We start from the raw sequence: 18,821 nt of genomic DNA on the forward strand, positions 1-18,821 counted from the left end.
CTCAAGGTCAGGGACAGTTATTCCTGACCGGGGAAAAGGGAACGCTGCATTTGTGAAGGCCTAAAGTACTGTTTATCATCTCGTCTGTGAACCCTTTACATTTCAAACCATAATAGGCATTGAGCTCACTTTAAGAATGCCTTCCTATGAAACATCGCTGTTAGGAAGAGCTTCCTGGGACAACATACCGTGTGGTTTCCCTCCCTCGGCACAGAAAAGGAAAGTCACGTGTTAGCCGGAGGTGTTGTCCATGCTCATCTTTCTTAATAAAGTGGGCTCTTTCAAGGCTTTAGAGGCAGCCATCGGCGCTGCCAAGGGTGATCCTGGGTCATGAGGAATGGGTCCTTCGGCTGGTACAAGTCCCCGGGGAAGAGGTCCAGCCTTGCCCGTGGTACGAGAGGGACCCACGGAAGGTGTTTCCATGGCCCATGGCAAGCGTGTGGTCCCCTGCACTAAAAAACACTGAGATTTAAGGAGTGTCCTAGACCCACTTCTATTCTTTACGCATAGGAGGCCACTTGGCTAGAACTTCTGCATGTATATGAGTGAAGGGCTTTCTCACTGCCTCGGGCCAGAGGATGGCAGTGGCCCGGCCCTGCACGGACCACTCCTGGTCATGTGGTGGTGGAAGCAGGTGAGCTTTTTAGGAAAGAAAGAAACCACACAGGTGGGCTTTTTAGGAAAGAAAGAAAGATTCTGCACAGAGAGACACAGAAGCGCCACGTCTCTAGACGGTGAAGGCTCATGCATGGTGAGTGAGGCAGCGGCCAAGCGCGGAACGGGTGCCTGCCACACTCGCAGCCGTGGGCCTCTGTTGGGACCGACCTGCTGTGGTTCTGCATGTCCCCCAGCTCCTTCTGCAGCCTGGCGTTCTTCTCCTCTTCCTCCAGCAGCCTCCGCTTCACAGCGCGCAGCTCCTGCTGGGCCTCATACTTGATGTCATTGGCCACCACCACCGCCGTCTGGAGGTCTGCCTGGAAGCGCCGCCATTCCTGTCTCCTCCTGAAAATGCCAGAAGCCACGCCGGTGTCAGAGGCTATCTGGGGAGGACCGTCCTGGGGGCCCTTAGTGGCCACCGCTGCAGTGCCGTCCCACCACCGGGAAAAGGCTCAGCACGGGTGGGAAGGACACAGTCGCGTTATTGGTGTTTATCCTGACACTGAAAGGCTGGCTGGATTTTCTCACCTGCTGACATGACCCTGTGGTTCCGGGGCCCACAGGAAGCTACTGAGAGAGCAGGCAAGAAGAGTTAGCAGGCTCTATTTTTTTTTAAGATTTTTATATATTTATTTGATAGACAGAGATCACAAGTAGGCAAAGAGACAGGCAGAGAGAGAGGAAAGGAAGCAGGCACCCCGCTGAGCAGAGAGCCCAATGCGGGGCTCGATCCCAGGACCCTGGTATCAAGAACTGAGCCGAAGGCAGAGGTTTTAACCCACTGAACCACCCAGGCGCCCCAGCAGGGTCTTTTTCAAAGGGTCCCAAACCAAAGGCGGGGACACGCTTAGGGAAATGACAGGGAAGGCTCCCTTGTCCCCCGCTGTAGCCACATCTCACCTTTATCTGCTTAGTTAGGGTCTTGAGCTGCCTTTCCAGGTCTGACTTTTGCTCCTCCAGCTTCATCACGTTCCCTGGAAAGAAACAAGTCAGACAGGAGTTGTAAAAGGTGCAAGACTCTGGGGAGAAAGTCAGGGAGGGAGGAGCTCTGGATTTAAAACCCATCCCTTCTGCTAGAAATTCCATCCTCAAGACCCTGGAACCCGGCAGCTAGAAACTGGAGGTTCTCCCAACACAGAAAATGGGATGGTTTGGGCAAAAAGTGGTGTTGAGTCAGATCATGGTCTCAGACGGAACAAACAGGCAGCACTCCGGGAAGAGGTCAAAATAGCCTCTCTTATTTATTACACTCACTCCCGGCCTCCCTGGTGGTTGCACATTACAGATCTGAATGTCCTTTATCACTGTGCCATGGGCGGCTTTTGTATAACACAGAATGTGACTGGCGACTACTATGGTGACTTTCAGACCAGTTGCCAGAGTTGTGGTTTTTAATTGTAGTTAAACCACACAATCACCTGGGAAGCCTTTCCAAAGCACACATGTTCAAAGCCCCAGACCGTGACCCACAGAGCGGAATCACCCATGGGGAGAGAGGATCTGTGGTGTGTGTGTTTTAATGCCTCCAAAAGGGACCCGACACCTCTCCCTAATTAAGAACATTCTCAGTCCCCTTCTCTCTCTGACTCTCAGGCTTCCATGTCATTTCAATTGCTTTTTTAAAAAGATTCTATTTATTTATTTATTTCAGAGAGAGACAGTGAGAGAGAACATGAGCGAGGAAAAGGTCAGAGGGAGAAGCAGACTCCCCATGGAGCTGGGAGCCCGGTATGGGACTCGATCCTGGGACTCCAGGATCATGACCTGAGCCGAAGGCAGTCGTCCAACCAACTGAGCCACCCAGGCGCCCCAGTCTATGGTATTTTCTTTCTTTCTTTTTTTTTTTTTTTTTGAAATACATCTGAAGAAACTTAACATTTATTTCCCAGATTTACAGATTCTGTAAAGTGAGTGTTTTATAAATCATATCAAATCCTTTCTCAGGTGAAAAATGTATAGAAGTAAAATTTCTTTTTTTTTCCAATTTATTTATTTTCAGAAAAACAGTATTCATTATTTTTTCACCACACCCAGTGCTCCATGCAAGCCGTGCCCTCTATAATACCCACCACCTGGTACCCCAACCTCCCACCCCCCCGCCACTTCAAACCCCTCAGATTGTTTTTCAGAGTCCATAGTCTCTCATGGTTCACCTCCCCTTCCAATTTACCCAAATTCCCTTCTCCTCTCTAACGCCCCTTGTCCTCCATGCTATTGGTTATGCTCCACAAATAAGTGAAACCATATGATAATTGACTCTCTCTGCTTGACTTATTTCACTCAGCATAATCTCTTCCAGTCCCGTCCATGTTGCTACAAAAGTTGGGTATTCATCCTTTCTGATGGAGGCATAATACTCCATAGTGTACATGGACCACATCTTCCTTATCCATTCATCCGTTGAAGGGCATCTTGGTTCTTTCCATAGTTTGGCGACCATGGCCATTGCTGCTATAAACAACATTGGGGTACAGATGGCCGTTCTTTTCACGACATCTGTGTCTTTGGGGTAAATACCCAGGAGTGCAATTGCAGGGTCATAGGGAAGCTCTATTTTTAATTTCTTGAGGAATCTCCACACTGTTATCCAAAGAGGCTGCACCAACCTGCATTCCCACCAACAGTGGAAGAGGGTTCCCCTTTCTCCACATCCTCTCCAACACATGTTGTTTCCTGTTTTGTTAATTTTGGCCATTCTAACTGGTGTAAGGTGATATCTCAATGTGGTTTTAATTTGAATCTCCCTGAGGGCTAATGATGATGAACATTTTTTCATGTGTCTGATAGCCATTTGTATGTCTTAATTGGAGAAGTGTCTGTTCATATGTTATTTTCAATCTTGGACATGTTAGGATACAATCATAGGGAATGGTGTGACATCTGCTCTGGACATTAATTCTAAGCTGGTTTTCTTGGTGGGTTGTGCTTGACCTTTAAAGCTTTGGGGACAACACAGTCACATTCTTATGAGCAATACATGATAGAAACAAAGCAAAACTGGACTTCTCTTCTTTGGCTTTATACACTCTTCAAGTATGGTGCTGTTTGGAAATACACACTGTCAACAGCGGTGGGTTCTGGTTATCTTTGCAAGCGTCATTCCTGAGAACTGTCTAAATGATGCTGACCCTGAGTGCTGACTGCTTTTCTGCTGCGTATCACATCCAGTGAAGGATGGAACTCTGGCACCAACCAAGCTAAACGAGGTGTTAAACATACTGTCAACTCTCATTGTTTACGGCCGTTACATAAAGTTGCCATGCATGCCAAATTTGCAAATACTGAACTTTGCTCCTATGGGGAAGTACAGGGTTCGGTTCCTGCAAGCCCCTGATCAAAGGAGACACTACTTGTGTTAGGTAGGCTCCTTTGCCAGTGTCCTTGGAAAAAATAAATAAATAAAAAAAAGCCCGTCCCATCAGTGCTGGAAACCTGCTTACCCCTTTCCTGCATAACACTCAGTAGATATTTTAAAAATTCTTCTGCAGCTTCCTCATTAACAGAATCTGCCTTGCCTGCAAGTTTTTACCTTTTCTCATGCTGTGAGGTGTTCCAAGAGCCTCGAGAGCAAGCCAGCACTAGCTCAGAAAGGTCTAACAGTTTCCTGACTTTGGGAAACATGACTGTAAGTTTCTTGGCTTTTGGTTTCACAACAATGTAGTCTGGTACTTTTGTTTTTTTTAACCAGACCTCATCTCGTGAATCCGCAAATGCAGCTGCTGTTTCCATCTTCTCCATAGCTTTGTCACGTGTCACAGATTTTACTTCAGCCTTTTCCAGAGCAGTGAATTTCATCTTCCTTTCTCCAGAAGTTTTTGTTAACATTGAAGTCACAGCCAACAGCACTAAAACTCATGCTTTAACAAATGTCATTTAACACTTGTTTTCTCCATTAGGCACATCCCGGCTTTCCGCCATAGGGACCTCAGACGTTATTTCAGGACTACATCTGGGGGCCATTCTAAACAGTGAAATCGCCAAAAAAAGGGGCACAAAAATATAAAAAACATGACCTTAAATAACCACGAGAAAAATACTTGTTTGCAGTATGAGAGCTGAAACAAGAAGGCAAAGGGTTCCCTTGTTCAAGGGAACCTGCACTTTAGGAAACTAAAATTTTTTGCTGCTCTCTCCGTGCACGTCCGCGAATGACGTTAAAAGTGCCCTGAGTGTTGATCCTGGGGTTTCAAATACATTCAGGCTAGCAGGTGAGTTCCCAGATACAAATTCCACAAATAATGAGGATGGGTTATACAAGCCGGGAAGCTTCTCAGGCAACCAACTATGCTATTTTTAGCAACGGTGAGTGCCACCAAAAGCTCTGTGCATTAATTCTTTCGTGACAAAAGTAAAACACATTAGATGTGATAATTTGATAAAGCTTATTTGGACAAAGCAGACAATGTTTAACTAATCCCTTTTAATGTCTTTCCCTACACAAAGCGAACAATGAGTCCATAAAGAAACCAAATATTGGAGCCTCTTCAATAATGAGGCGGACGATTGCTAAAGTTACCTGATATCCTGGCTTCAATGGGACCCATGCTAGAATGGTTTTCTCTCTGAGCCCAAGAGCACACACTGCTCAAATCACCTGACTGTCTGTCACCCATCTTCCTGCCCGTCAGATCTGAAAGACAATGCTCTGTCAATACCCAACGCACGTGGGCAGTGGTGGTGCTCACGCACAGCAGACCTGACACTCCAAAACGTGTTTGCTCTTTTTCACAATCACCTTGTGCTGCTGACTCACGTTCCACAATCTTTCCTTCCCCACCGCCCACTCTTCCAGTCAATGAGATTAATTACTCTGCCTTCCCGGACCACCGTTCTTCCCACGAGACTGCCAAACAAGCGGAAGGAGGACTTTTCACCAGCATTCTTACAGACCCTCCCAGGCATTCAGTTCGCATCAGCTCAGTCCTGATGCATGTCTGGCCGGGGCTCGAGTTCACTTACTTTCCAGCTCGCTGATGAGCTGGTTGTTATGTAACTTGACAGCCCGATGCTGTTCCACCTGATCTTCCAATTCAAATATGGTCTCCTTCATGTCTTTAATCTCTGCATCACTCTCCGATGCTTTCTCTTGCAGTTTCAGGCTGGTTCGGCTCAGTTGTTCTGCCTGATGGTCACATATCTCCTTCAAGTAAGAATAATCCTTTTCCACCTAGAATGAAAGGGAAGGTTGCCTGGTCAGTGTAACAGGAAAGAGCTCCTTATCCACCAGAGTCAGGCTCATCCGAGCAACGGCAAAGGAAGCTCTTGACATGTGCTATATCTGGAATCATTTCTATATTCTTAGCCTCAGGAACAGCCAAGGCTATAAATATAAAGAGAAGAGCAATGTCTGCAAACGGCCAAATACGGTGGGTTCTGTGTCCCTCCCCACAGACAGGTGCCCTTCTGTTCTACAGCTGAGTGCAACAGCGCCTCCCTGGGAGGCTCTGATACTGCACCCCAGAGGGAGGCTGCCCTCCTCACATCCGCTATGGAGCAGCGCCCTCTGCTGGGGATCCAGGAACAATGCCCCTGAGACTATCCACTGCCTGCAAACGCCAAATCTTTTCAGCCATTAAGCACTAGCGGTTATACCGTTTCTTTAGAGAAATGAGACATTAATGTGATGGAGAGCACCAGCTGAAGGCACAGAACAGAAACATGGGCATGCACCAGACACAGAAGTGGCACAGGACAAGCACTCATTTCACCTTTTCAATTCTGAATCATTAAACATTTTATTATATTTTTTTAAAATGATTTATTTACTTGTCAGAGAGAGAGAGAAAGAGAGCAAGAGAGTGCACAAGCAGGGGGGAACAGCAGGCAGATGGAGAAGCAGGCTCCCCGCTGAGCAGGGAGCCGGATGAGAGACTCGATCCGATCCCCCAACCCTGAGACCATGACCTGAGCCGAAGGCAGACGTTTAATTGACTTAAGCCACCCAGGCTTCCCTCATTAAACATTTTGAATACACAGAAAAGCACCCAGAGTGACAAGATAACCATGTGCCCAAATGGACTTCACAGTACTTAAATTTTGCCACATTTGCTATTTTTACTTTAACAGGATTTAGAAAAGTCCCCACATTCTCTCCCACCCCAGAGAATAATTTGCATTACCCCAAAAGTGGTGTGTGGTTGTTGCTTGAATGGTTTTTCACTTTTACGGAGTATGAATGTGCCCGTGATAATACACAGATAGCACTGTTTTGTTTAAAAATGTTTTATTTTTTTTTTACTTTTAAGGAATCTAATCTCTGCACCCAACGTGGAGCTAGAACTCACAACCCTGAGATTAAGAGTCACACTCTCCACTGACTGAGCCAGTTAAGTGCACTGTTTGAAAATTTTTATACAAATCATATTATTCTATAATTATGCTTCTGCAATGTACTATTACACTGTATTATAGTATATGGTAATAAGCTTTCATCCAGTACCATATTATACTTCTTATGCTTTTATAAAACTTGTTTTTAACTGTGTTATTTATTTATTTATTTATTTGACAGAGAGATCGCAAGCAGGCAGAGAGGCAGACAGAGAGGTGGATGCATTCTCCCCGCTGAGCAGAGAGCCCGATGTGGGGCTCGATCCCAGGACCCTGAGATCATGACCTGAGCTGAAGGCAGCGGCTTAACCCACTGAGCCACCCAGGCGCCCCTTTGACCGTGTTTTTGAGATGTATCCACACTGGTCTCCACAACGTTCAGTCATTACTTTAAATGTTTCATAGCATTCTGCTGTCAGAGTATACCAATTATTTTAGTATGAGCTCTGCCCCTTTCCGTAAGATTATTTATTTATTTATTTAACAGACAGAGATCACAAGTAGGCAGAGGCAGGCAGAGAGAGAGGAAGGGAAGCAGGCTCCCTGCTGAGCAGAGAGCTTGATGTGGGGCTCGATCCCAGGACCCTGGGATCATGACCTGAGCAGAAGGCAGAGGCTATAACCCCCTGAGCCACCCCTGCACCCCGCCCCTTTTCTACAGGTCCTTTAATTAATCTTACCAAATAGTTATCTATTTACCAATTAATATAAGCCTGGTACCTAACGATGACTTCCTAGATTTGGGGGAGGGCACCTCTGTATACATGGGGTCCAAGTGAACATCCAATGAATGGATAAACACATTAGACAGTAGGATTGCACTGTTTTTCAGCTGGGATGCTGTGATCAGAAATAAACAAAGAAGGTAGGAAAGGAAGGAGGGAGGGAATAAGGAGAGAACAGGCATGGGAAAAAACCAGAGCTTAAGGGTGCGCACTGTTTTGTGCAACTGGTATTTCAATCACAAACGTGTGTAGCTCGGTACTGCGCTGGAAATTGCGTCACTGTAGCTTCTATGGGCCATGGAGGGGGCCAGGCATTGTAGACATGAGAAGGCTGACGTCCGACAGCATCTGAAAAGCAGCCAAAGAAGGCGGCTTGTGAGCCCTGCCTCCCGAGTCAGACCACGGCTTTTTGCAGAGCTGAAGCCTGGGGCTGGGGGTCCGCTCACCTGGCGTCTAGAAACACACATATTACTCTGGTGGGACTACTGTGGGTCAGGAGTGAAACTGGAGGGTGTAACCAGGGAACCAGAAGGTTGAGCACCCTGAGGGGGGTCTCCGCGTGCAGCTGAGGCTGCTGGCCTCCCACAGCGCCGACCCAGCTCTGCCTCCTACGTGTTGGCTGGCCAGGATCACAAGCAACAAACGATACGCAGAGTGCTGGGGGAAACGCCCCTGGGCTGTGCATTGTGCACGGCTGGGGCCAGGGAACTCTTAAGTCAGCATACTGATGTGTGTTTCAAATCATACACATCATTCTTCCTTCTTAATTTGGGAATCATCCTCTCAAGTTTAGCAATATTTTCCAGAAAGTTCTTTTATGAAAAGCAACAATAGCAACAGCAACAACAGAAACCCTTAAGTAACTTCACAGTTTCTGCCTGCAGGAGCTTGGTGGGTAGTAGAAGGCAGGTATTTTTATATTCATTTTACAGATTTTTTAAAAAAGATTTTACTTAATTGACAGAAAGAGAGATCACAAGCAGGCAGAGAGGCAGGCGGAGAGAGAGAAAGGGAAGCAGGCTCCCTGCTGAGCAGAGAGCCCGAAACGGGGCTTGATCCCAGGACCTTGAGATCATGACCTGAGCCCAAGGCAGAGGCTTTAACCCACTGAGCCACCCAGGCGCCCCAATTCATTTTACAGATTGACAAATTGAGGGAGGGAGAAGTTAAGCCACTTAAAAGAACAGTCTAGTTTAGGGGCGCCTGGGTGACTCAGTGGGTTAAAGCCTCTGCCTTCAGCTCAGGTCATGATCTCAGGGTCCTGGATCGAGCCCCGCATCCGGCTCTCTGCTTGGCAGGGAGCCTGCTTCCCCGATCTCTCTGCCTGCTTCTCTGCCTACTTGAGATCTCTGTCTGTCAAATAAATAAATAAAATCTTAGAAAAAAAAAAAAGAACAGTCCAGTTTACCAGGCAGCTAGGGCTAGCACCGTGTACCTCCATGACCCTTTCAGGCTCTGGGTTGCCGTCCACATGACTGGCCTTCCCACTGGCCAGTTTTTCGTTCAACGACTGTTCTATCCAACAAGAAGCAAGGTGATTTCCAACGTCTCCTTTTCATTAAAGAAATCACTTTCACACATTGCAAGGAAGACCTCTCCTCTCCAAAAATCAACTTGCTCTAGAAACAGGGCGTGCCCAATGACATTACAGACAGACTCAAATGAATTTCTCTGCAGAGCCCCAGTCCTTCCTGGAGAAGAGGTGCTTAGAACCAGCCCCAGAGATAGATGGCAGCAGAGACCACTTGGGACTCCCCCTACAGGGCTGAGTCTGGTCTCTGGCCTTCCAGGGTGGGGGACGCAAGGACCAGTAGGGTGGCTCAGAGGCAGAGGGGGCGAGAACCTTTCCCCTGCCCTGCCAGGCTCTGAAACCAAGGAAAAGGTATCGTCGAGGGTCCACACTCCCAGCCTCTGGAAGCTACTGGCGTCACTTCCAGGGTCGGGCCAACCTTTCTGGCCTGAGAACTAGATGTTCTCTTCCGGTCACATTCCTGCTGTCCCCACCCCACCAGCTCCCCCGGTGACCTCCTACTCTCCTCAAGATTCAGGTTGTAAATCAAACGAAAGGACATGTCCTGATGACTCAGGTTTTCACTGTGAATTTTTCTAGTGTGTTCACAGCAAGTAAAATTCTCCTCATTCACTGAGCCTTGAGAGGTGGTTTTCTTCTGAGCAAAAGGCTTTGGCCTTAAGACCAGAATGTGTCGGGGTCCTTAGGGCGGCCTCCAGAATTTTTCTATCTCTTTGTTGCTGTGTAAAGTAGGAAGCAGCACAAATCAGTAAAGAGGAGTTACGAGCTCTGGGGTTAGACCCAGCTTTGAACCTTGGCCTTCCTCATCAATTAGCTAGTCACCTAGCCATTCTCTGCCTCAGTTTCTTCAGATGCAAAAAATTAGATGATGACAGTACCTCTAGCACAAAATTCTGATGATTGAATGAGATTAAATGATCTAGAGGGCCATCAAGCGCCTAACACAGAAAAAGCAGTAAAGTATTAGTTACTAAAATACCAAAAATTTTACTTTTTAACATATTAATAGAATTACAGCAGCCTCTCCCCTAATTCAGTTACTAGTGTCTCTTTCATTCACTTATTCAATGAGTGCTTCCCGGATACCTAATATATGGAAGAAATCACAATGTTAAAATTACACAGCTGATCCTTGAACATGGGGAGGGAGGGGGGCGATTAGGGCCACCAACCTCCCCCCGCCGCAGTCAAAACTTTATGACTTTACTAAACTGTAACTTTTTAACTCCACTGGAACTTAACTACTAATAGCCTTCTATTGACTGGGAAGCCTCACGAGTAACATAAATAGTGGGGTTGAAGTATATTTTGTATGTGATATGCATTATGAACTGTATCCTTACAATAAAGGAAATCAAAGAAAATGTTATTTAGAAAATCTTAAGGAAGAGAAAATTCATTTACAGTACTGTATTCGCTGGAAAAAACCCCACATATAAAAGGACCCGGGCTGGTCAAGGGTCGGTTGCGTCTAATACGAAAGTGAATAAACCTGCACTGACTGTTTGAGTGGTTTCACCAGGAGTAAGAATTGTTGAGTCTGTAAGAATTTGTTGTTTGTACTAATTTGGTTCCTCCAAAACTCCTTTTGCTTATTAATTCCTGGCCCTGTTCTGAGTATATACTACTGCTGACAGAGAGCCATGTTTCATTCATGCTGGCCAAAACCTGAACTATTTTTTTTCTTTCTTTCTTTCTTTCTTTTTTTTTTTTTTTTTTTTTTTTTTTGCAGTGCTGCTCTGCCAAGGGAGAGGAGAACATGCTAATTTAGTTTACACTTTTGTTATGGAAAAAGAAAAATGGCTATAAAATACTCAGAGAAGAGGGTAAAAATCTATATTTCACTTTGGGAACTTTCTAGACTTTTCAGAGGAGTGCTCACACCCAGGAGAGACAAAGGCTGGGGCTTTGCAGAGGAGTCCTAAGGTCAGCTGAAGGGAAGAATGGTGTTCAGGCCTAAGTCAGGGAAGATATTATTATGTCTAAAGGGACAAATGGGCCCCTCAGAAGGGAAGGGGGAGTCAGCCCAGGAAATCCAGAAAAGGGGGGACCACACGGAGCAGGAGCACAGATCCTGTGGGTCAGGGTCTACTGGCAAGACCACTCTTACTCAAACATGGGATGTCTCCTGGCCAAACCCTCAGGTTCAGCTCCCACCCCCCTGCAAAAGGTTGCAAGAACAGAGACCTAGTGGTAGTAGAGCGGGGGGAGGTTGGGGAGCAGAGGGAGCCGCCAGTCATCACAACATGTGACTGCTCTGTATCCTGGGCCACATGACTGTCCTGTCTGACCTACTAAAGGATGAAAGGGCATTCTGGCTCTACAGAGGACACTTCCCAAGCTCCAGCTCCTGGTGCACAGCAGGCTTCAAGCTCTGCGCTACCAGACTGGGGCCTGAGGCCCAATCCCTGAGCAACAGCTCACTTTGAAGGCTTCCCCTGCAGAGCTTGCAGACCTTTCCCCAAGCTGTCTGGATAAGTGTCTCCTCTCGACTTCCTCGGGAGAGCTGGAAAGCAGGCTCTGTCACACAAATTCTTTTCCTTTTCTTTTTCCTTTTTTCTTTTTCAAGATTTTATTTATTTGACAGAGATCACAAGCAGGCAGAGAGGCAGGCAGAGAGAGAAAGAGGAGGAAGCAGGCTCTCCTCGGAGCAGAGAGCCCAATGCGAGGCTCGATCCCAGGACCCTGGGATCATGACCTGAGCCGAAGGTAGAGGCTTTAACCCACTGAGCCACCCAGCCGCCCCATCTTTTTTTTTTTTTTTTTTTTTTTTTTGAGAGAGAGAGATCGATCGATCACGGGTGGGAGGGGAGGGGCAGAGGGCGAGGGAGAGAATCTTAAGCAGGTTCCATGCCCCCACTTAGAGCCTTAGATCATGACCTGAGCCGAAACCAAGTCAGACACGTAACCCACGGAGTCACCCAGGCGTCACCCAGGCGTCCCCACACAAGTTTCTTACTGCCTTCTTCCCAGAACGAAGTCACCGGACTCTGGTCTGCCCAGAGAACTGATAACTATTGTCAGCCAAAGGCAATAGAGAGAATGGGGAAACTGAGCTGAGGACCACCGCAATGTCCATGTCTTTACCTGAGTAGTTCAACCTTAACCAACTCTCCCAAGAGTACCCAGTGTGTGACGCACGAGGGGGAAGGGGTCCGTACATTCTCCTGATCTCCACCTCTACAGATTTTCCAATACTTGTGACATCCTCCAAGATGATGATACGGTGATACCAGCTGATCTGCCGTGGGGACAATGACCACACAGAGCTGAGGGCATGTCCTTGCCACATCTTTCTCTCAAATTCTGGTTTTGCCACTTGTGGCCAATGGCCCCCCCCTAATGAGTTAGGGCTGGTGACCAATACTGGTCACACAGGGATTACTGTACCCCTAGTTTTCCCCGACCGTTCACACCAAGTGTTACTTCATAATCTCGTTTTTCCTCTGGAAGAGACACCTGAGTTTCTATAGTAAGAACTAAATCTCGGTGCACTTGGGTGGCTCAGTCAGTTAAGCAGCTGCTTTTGGCTCAGGTCATGATGTCGGGGTCCTAGGATCCAGCCCCACATCAGGCTCCCTGCTCAGCGGGGAACCTGCTTCTCCCTCTCCCTCTGCCTGCTGTTCTGCCTACTTGTACTCTGTATCTGTGTCAAATAAGTAAAACCTTAAAAAAAAAAGAACTAAATCTCTAAGGACACCACCTATAAGCTTTTGACCTTGGGGGCAGGGTGGGGTGGGGGTGCGGTCAGTATTTTCTTTTAGAACTTCTGGGTTTCAAGCCTTATAAAAATATTCTAACTTGAAATCAAGATCCTGAACAACTGAAAATCTCAACGTCAGAAAAACAGACACCTGGACTGCATTATTGTCCAGAAAACCAGGGACCCCAAGCTGTATCACTTCTCAGCCTTTTGGCTAAGATCAAGTGTAGGAATCCCATGCTATGACACTCTGCTTGCCTCGGGCCGGGGCAGCCATGTGCGTGGCTTATAGGATGCTGAGCCACCCAGACTCTGTGGAAAGGAAACCCCTCCTCAAAGTCATACAGAGGCATGGTTTATAATCACACAGTAAGCAGCCAGCAGAATGTTCCTGTTGGGTATCAGAGAAGCTGAAAAGAATGGAGATAAGAGCAGAAGACAAAGAAAGTAGAATAATAAAAAACTTTGAAATCATCACAATGATTGTAGATGTCCTACCAATTTTCCATTTACCGTGTGAGGAACAGATCCACCCTGTACACCCCACCCCCCAAAAAGTACATTTTAATCGGGGCGCCTGGGTGGTTCTGTGGGTTTAAGCCTCTGCCTTCAGCTCAGGTCATGATCTCGGGATCCTGGGATAGAGCCCTGCATTGGGCTCCCTGCTCAGCGGGGAGCCTGCTTCCCCCTCTCTCTCTGCCTGCCTCTCTGCCTACTTGTGATCTCTATCAAGTAAATAAATAAATAAATAAATGAATAAATCTTTTAAAAAAAAAAATCTTTTAAGGCTTTTCAGAGGCTCTTCTCACAGCATCTGAATCACTTACGTAACTTAGCCAAACTGGAAACTTACATGGACTTACTACCACTATCAGATCATAGGATGGTTTGGTATTGCTTTTCCTCTCTAGAAACAGGTAATCTCATTTTCTCATAATATTCACCTTCTGCTGAGAATTAAAGCGGATGAATGCAGAGTTCAGGTAGAAGCTGTTCATCACCAAGAAAACTGCTTGGTGATGAGTGGGACACTTACCCTGACATCGGCTTACGGCAGTTAAACATGAGAGCTTTATGTGAAAATGTCTGGTGAGGCCACTGAGAACCGAAGGATTAGAATTTACCCCGGGAATGCAAAGATGATTTAACACTAGACTACCTTAGAAAATCTGTTACTGTAATTTATCTCATGAACAAGTTCAAGCAGAAAAGCATCATGATCACATAAAAACTACTCTAAGATCATAGCTGAGGTCTCAGATCTACAGTAGATGTAGAAAAATTCAATCTCTAACCTTTAAAAAAAAAGCAAGCAAAATACTTGTATCACTCAATAAAAGGTACACAACAAAATGCCTACAACAGGCATCCTTGATAGAATGTTGAGGGTGCTCCCTTTAAACAAGACCAAGATCTCTCTGTTCAGCATGGTACAGCAGACAGGGGCCTGCCCAAGGTCACAGACTGAACCATTAGCTAAGTCAGGATGACCCAAGATTTCCACCTGCCAATCCACAACCTTCCTGTCCTTCATGATGGTTTTGTGCTGAACGTGCTCCTGCTTCTCTGGGGCATGAGTCCCTTATACCTTATACCTTATAAGCTTGAATTCATGGCTGCTGGTGCATTCGTCAATATTCTGCTTTGGGGCTTCTACAGTAAGTAAGCTTCCAGTCAGCCTAGGAAGTCTGGGTTTTTATCTTTCTGAAGGTAAAAGAAAAGGACAGGAAGATTAACACAGGTTCCAACTCTACTGATCAGATCTGCACATATAAGACAGCACAAAATTAGGGGCCCCTGGGTAACTCAATCAGTTAAGCATCTGCCTTCAGCTTGGGTCATGATCTCAGGGTCTTGGGGAGCCTGCTTCTCCTTCTCCTTCTGTATCACCCTGGCTCATGCTCTCACTCTTAGATAAAGAAATAAAATCTTTTATAAAGGGGGGGGGCGCCTGGTTGGCTCAGTCATTTAGTATCTGCCTCAGGCTCAGGTCATGGTCCCAGGATCCTGGGATTGAGCCCCACATCAGGCTCCCTGTTCGGCAGGGAGTGTGCTTCTCCTTCTGCCTCTGCCTACTGCTTGGTCTACTTGTGCTCTCTATCACTCCCTGTCAAATAAATAAATAAAATCTTAAGAAAAAAAGATGGCGGGGGGAGGAGTCAAGATGGCGGAGAAGTAGCAGGCTGAGACTACCTCAGCTAGCAGGAGATCAGCTAGAGAGCTTATCTAAAGATTGTAAACACCTGCAAATCCATCGGCAGATCGAACAGAAGAAGAACAGCAATTCTAGAAACAGAAAAACAACCACTTTCTGAAAGGTAGGACTGGCGGAGAAGTGAATCCAAAGCGACTGGAAGATAGACCCCGGGGGGAGGGGCCGGCTCCCGGCAAGCGGCGGAGCAACGGAGCACAAAATCAGGACTTTTAAAAGTCTGTTCCGCTGAGGGACATCGCTCCGGAGGCTAAACCGGGGCGAAGCCCACACGGGGTCGGCATGACCTCAGGTCGCGCGGGGTCACAGAAGGATCGGGGGTGTCTGAGTGTTGCAGAGCTTGCGGATATTGGAACGGGGAAGCCGGCTGCAGAGACAGAGCCGACAGTAAGCTCGCAGCTCGGAGTTGCCTTGAACCGGTCGCAAGCTCGGTGAGCTCGGAGCGCGGCCGGAGGTTAGGCAGACGCGAGCTATTAGGAGCTGTTCGCTGAGGGCGCACAGGGGAGCGGGGCCCCGGGCTCTCGGCTCCTCCGGGCCGGAGACCAGGACGCCGCCATTTGTATTCCCGTCCTCCGGAACTCTACGGAAAGCGCTCAGGGAACAAAAGCTCCTGAAAGCAAAGCCGAGCAGATCACTCAGCCCGGCCCCTGGTAAGGGCGGTGTAATTCCGCCTGGGGCAAAGACACTTGAGAATCACTACACCAGGCCCCTCCCCCAGAAGATCAACAAGAAATCCAGGCAAGACCAAGTTCACCTACCAAGGAGTGCAGTTTCAATACCAAGGAGAGAGCAGCAGAATTCCAGAGGAGGAGAAAACAAACCACAGAACTGCCCCACAGAACTCATGGCTTTCTGCCTGTGATTTTTTAGTCTTGAAGTTAATTTTTTTCTTTTTCATTTTTTTTTCTCTTCTTCTGCTAAAATTTTTTATAACTTTTACCCTTTTCTTTTTTAACGTTTTTTAACTAGATTATCTAATATATATATATTTCTTTTTTATACTTTTGTTTATTCATTTTCTTTTTTTTAATTCTTTTTTTTCTTTCTTTCTTTTTGAACCTCTTTTTATCCCCAAATCAGAAGAGATCCTAATCTCTTCAATCTTTTTTTTTCTTAATTCTTTTTTAAATTCTTGATTGAATTTTTAATTCAATCTCTTTTTTTAATTCTTTTTTTCTTTTTATTCTTTCTTTCTTTTTTAACCTCTTTTTATCCCCAAATCAGAAGAGATCCCAATCAGAAGAGATTGGGAGATCCCAATCAGAAGAGATTTGGGAGATCCCAATCAGAAGAGATTGGGAGATCCCAATCAAAGGAGATCCCAATCAGAGGAGATCCCTCACGATTTGGGATCTCTTCTGATTTGGTTAAAGCATATTTTCCTGGGACTGTTGCCACCCTTTTAGTATTTTACTTGCTCCTTCATATACTCTTAGCTGGACAAAATGACAAGGCGGAAAAATTCACAACAAAAAAAAGAACAAGAGGCAGTACCGAAGGCTAGGGACCTAATCAATACAGACATTGGTAGTATGTCAGATCTAGAGTTCAAAATGACAATTCTCAAGGTTATAGCCGGGCTTGAAAAAGGCATGGAAGATATTAGAGAAACACTCTCCAGAGATATGAAAGCCCTTTCTGGAGAAATAAAAGAACTAAAATCTAACCAAGTTGAAATCAAAAAAGCTATTAATGAAGTTCAATCAAAAATGGAGGCTCTCACTGCTAGGATAAATGAGGCAGAAGAAAGAATTAGCTATATAGAAGACCAAATGACAGAGAATAAAGAAGCTGAGCAAAAGAGGGACAAACAGCTACTGGACCATGAGGGGAAAATTCGAGAGATAAGTGACACCATAAGACGAAACAACATTAGAATAATTGGGATTCCAGAAGAAGAAGAAACAGAGAGGGGAGCAGAAGGTATACTGGAGAGAATTATTGGGGAGAATTTCCCCAATATGGCAAAGGGAACGAGCATCAAAATTCAGGAGGTTCAGAGAACGCCCCTCAAAATCAATAAGAATAGGCCCACACCCCGTCACCTAATAGTAAAATTAACAAGCCTTAGTGACAAAGAGAAAATCCTGAAAGCAGCCCGGGAAAAGAAGTCTGTAACATACAATGGTAAAAGTATTAGATTGGCAGCTGACTTATCCACAGAGACCTGGCAGGTCAGAAAGAGCTGGCATGACATTTTCAGAGCACTAAACGAGAAAAACATGCAGCCAAGAATACTATATCCAGCTAGGCTATCATTGAAAATAGAAGGAGAGATTAAAAGCTTCCAGGACAAACAAAAACTGAAAGAATTTGCAAACACCAAACCAGCTCTACAGGAAATACTGAAAGGGGTCCTCTAAGCAAAGAGAGAGCCTACAAGTGGTAGATAAGAAAGGAACAGAGACAACATACAGTAACAGTCACCTTACAGGCAATACAATGGCACTAAAATCATATCTCTCAATAGTTACCCTGAATGTTAATGGGCTAAATGCCCCAATCAAAAGACACAGGGTATCAGAATGGATAAAAAAGCAAAACCCATCTATATGTTGCCTCCAAGAAACTCATTTTAAACCCGAAGACACCTCCAGACTTAAAGTGAGGGGGTGGAAAAGAATTTACCATGCTAATGGACATCAGAAAAAAGCAGGAGTGGCAATCCTTATATCAGATCAATTAGATTTTAAGCCAAAGACTATAATAAGAGATGAGGAAGGACGCTATATCATACTCAAAGGGTCTCTCCAACAAGAAGATCTAACAATTTTAAATATCTATGCCCCCAACGTGGGAGCAGCAAACTATATAAACCAATTAATAACAAAATCAAAGAAACACATCAACAATAATACAATAATAGTAGGGGACTTTAACACTCCCCTCACTGAAATGGACAGATCATCCAAGCAAAAGATCAACAGGGAAATAAAGGCCTTAAATGATACACTGGATGAGATGGATATCACAGATATATTCAGAACATTTCATCCCAAAGCAACAGAATACACATTCTTCTCTAGTGCACATGGAACATTCTCCAGAACAGATCACATCCTCGGTCCTAAATCAGGACTCAACCGGTATCAAAAGATTGGGATCATTCCCTGCATATTTTCAGACCACAATGCTCTGAAGCTAGAACTCAACCACAAGAGGAAGTTTGGAAAGAACACAAATACATGGAGACTAAACAGCATCCTTCTGAAGAATGAATGGGTCAACCGGGAAATTAAAGAAGAATTGAAAAAAATCATGGAAACAAATGATAATGAAAATACAACGGTTCAAAATCTGTGGGACACAACAAAGGCAGTCCTGAGAGGAAAATATATAGCGGTACAAGCTTTTCTCAAGAAACAAGAAAGGTCTCAGGTACACAACCTAACCCTACACCTCAAGGAGCTGGAGAAAGAACAAGAAAGAAACCCTAAGCCCAGCAGGAGAAGAGAAATCATAAAGATCAGAGCAGAAATCAATGAAATAGAAACCAAAAAAACAATAGAACAAATCAACGAAACTAGGAGGTGGTTCTTTGAAAGAATTAATAAAATTGATAAACCTTGGCCAGACTTATCAAAAAGAAAAGAGAAAGGACCCAAATAAATAAAATCATGAATGAAAGAGGAGAGATAACAACTAACACCAAAGAAATACAAA

General features: G+C 45.6%; 1 protein-coding gene across 1 annotated transcript in view; it reads right to left on the reverse strand.

Moving 5' to 3' along the window:
• Nucleotides 1-18,821, reverse strand: part of LOC122907375 (cytospin-B-like) — a 69,702-nt gene that overhangs the window by 4,934 nt on the left and 45,947 nt on the right. Inside the window, 3 exon segments of the mRNA XM_044250265.1 lie at nt 826-1,040; nt 1,558-1,631; nt 5,617-5,824. Of these exon segments, the coding sequence (XP_044106200.1) occupies nt 826-1,040; nt 1,558-1,631; nt 5,617-5,824 (497 nt within the window).

This window comes from Neovison vison, chromosome 5 (genome assembly GCF_020171115.1).
Source record: "Neovison vison isolate M4711 chromosome 5, ASM_NN_V1, whole genome shotgun sequence".
NCBI lineage: Eukaryota > Metazoa > Chordata > Mammalia > Carnivora > Mustelidae > Neogale > Neogale vison.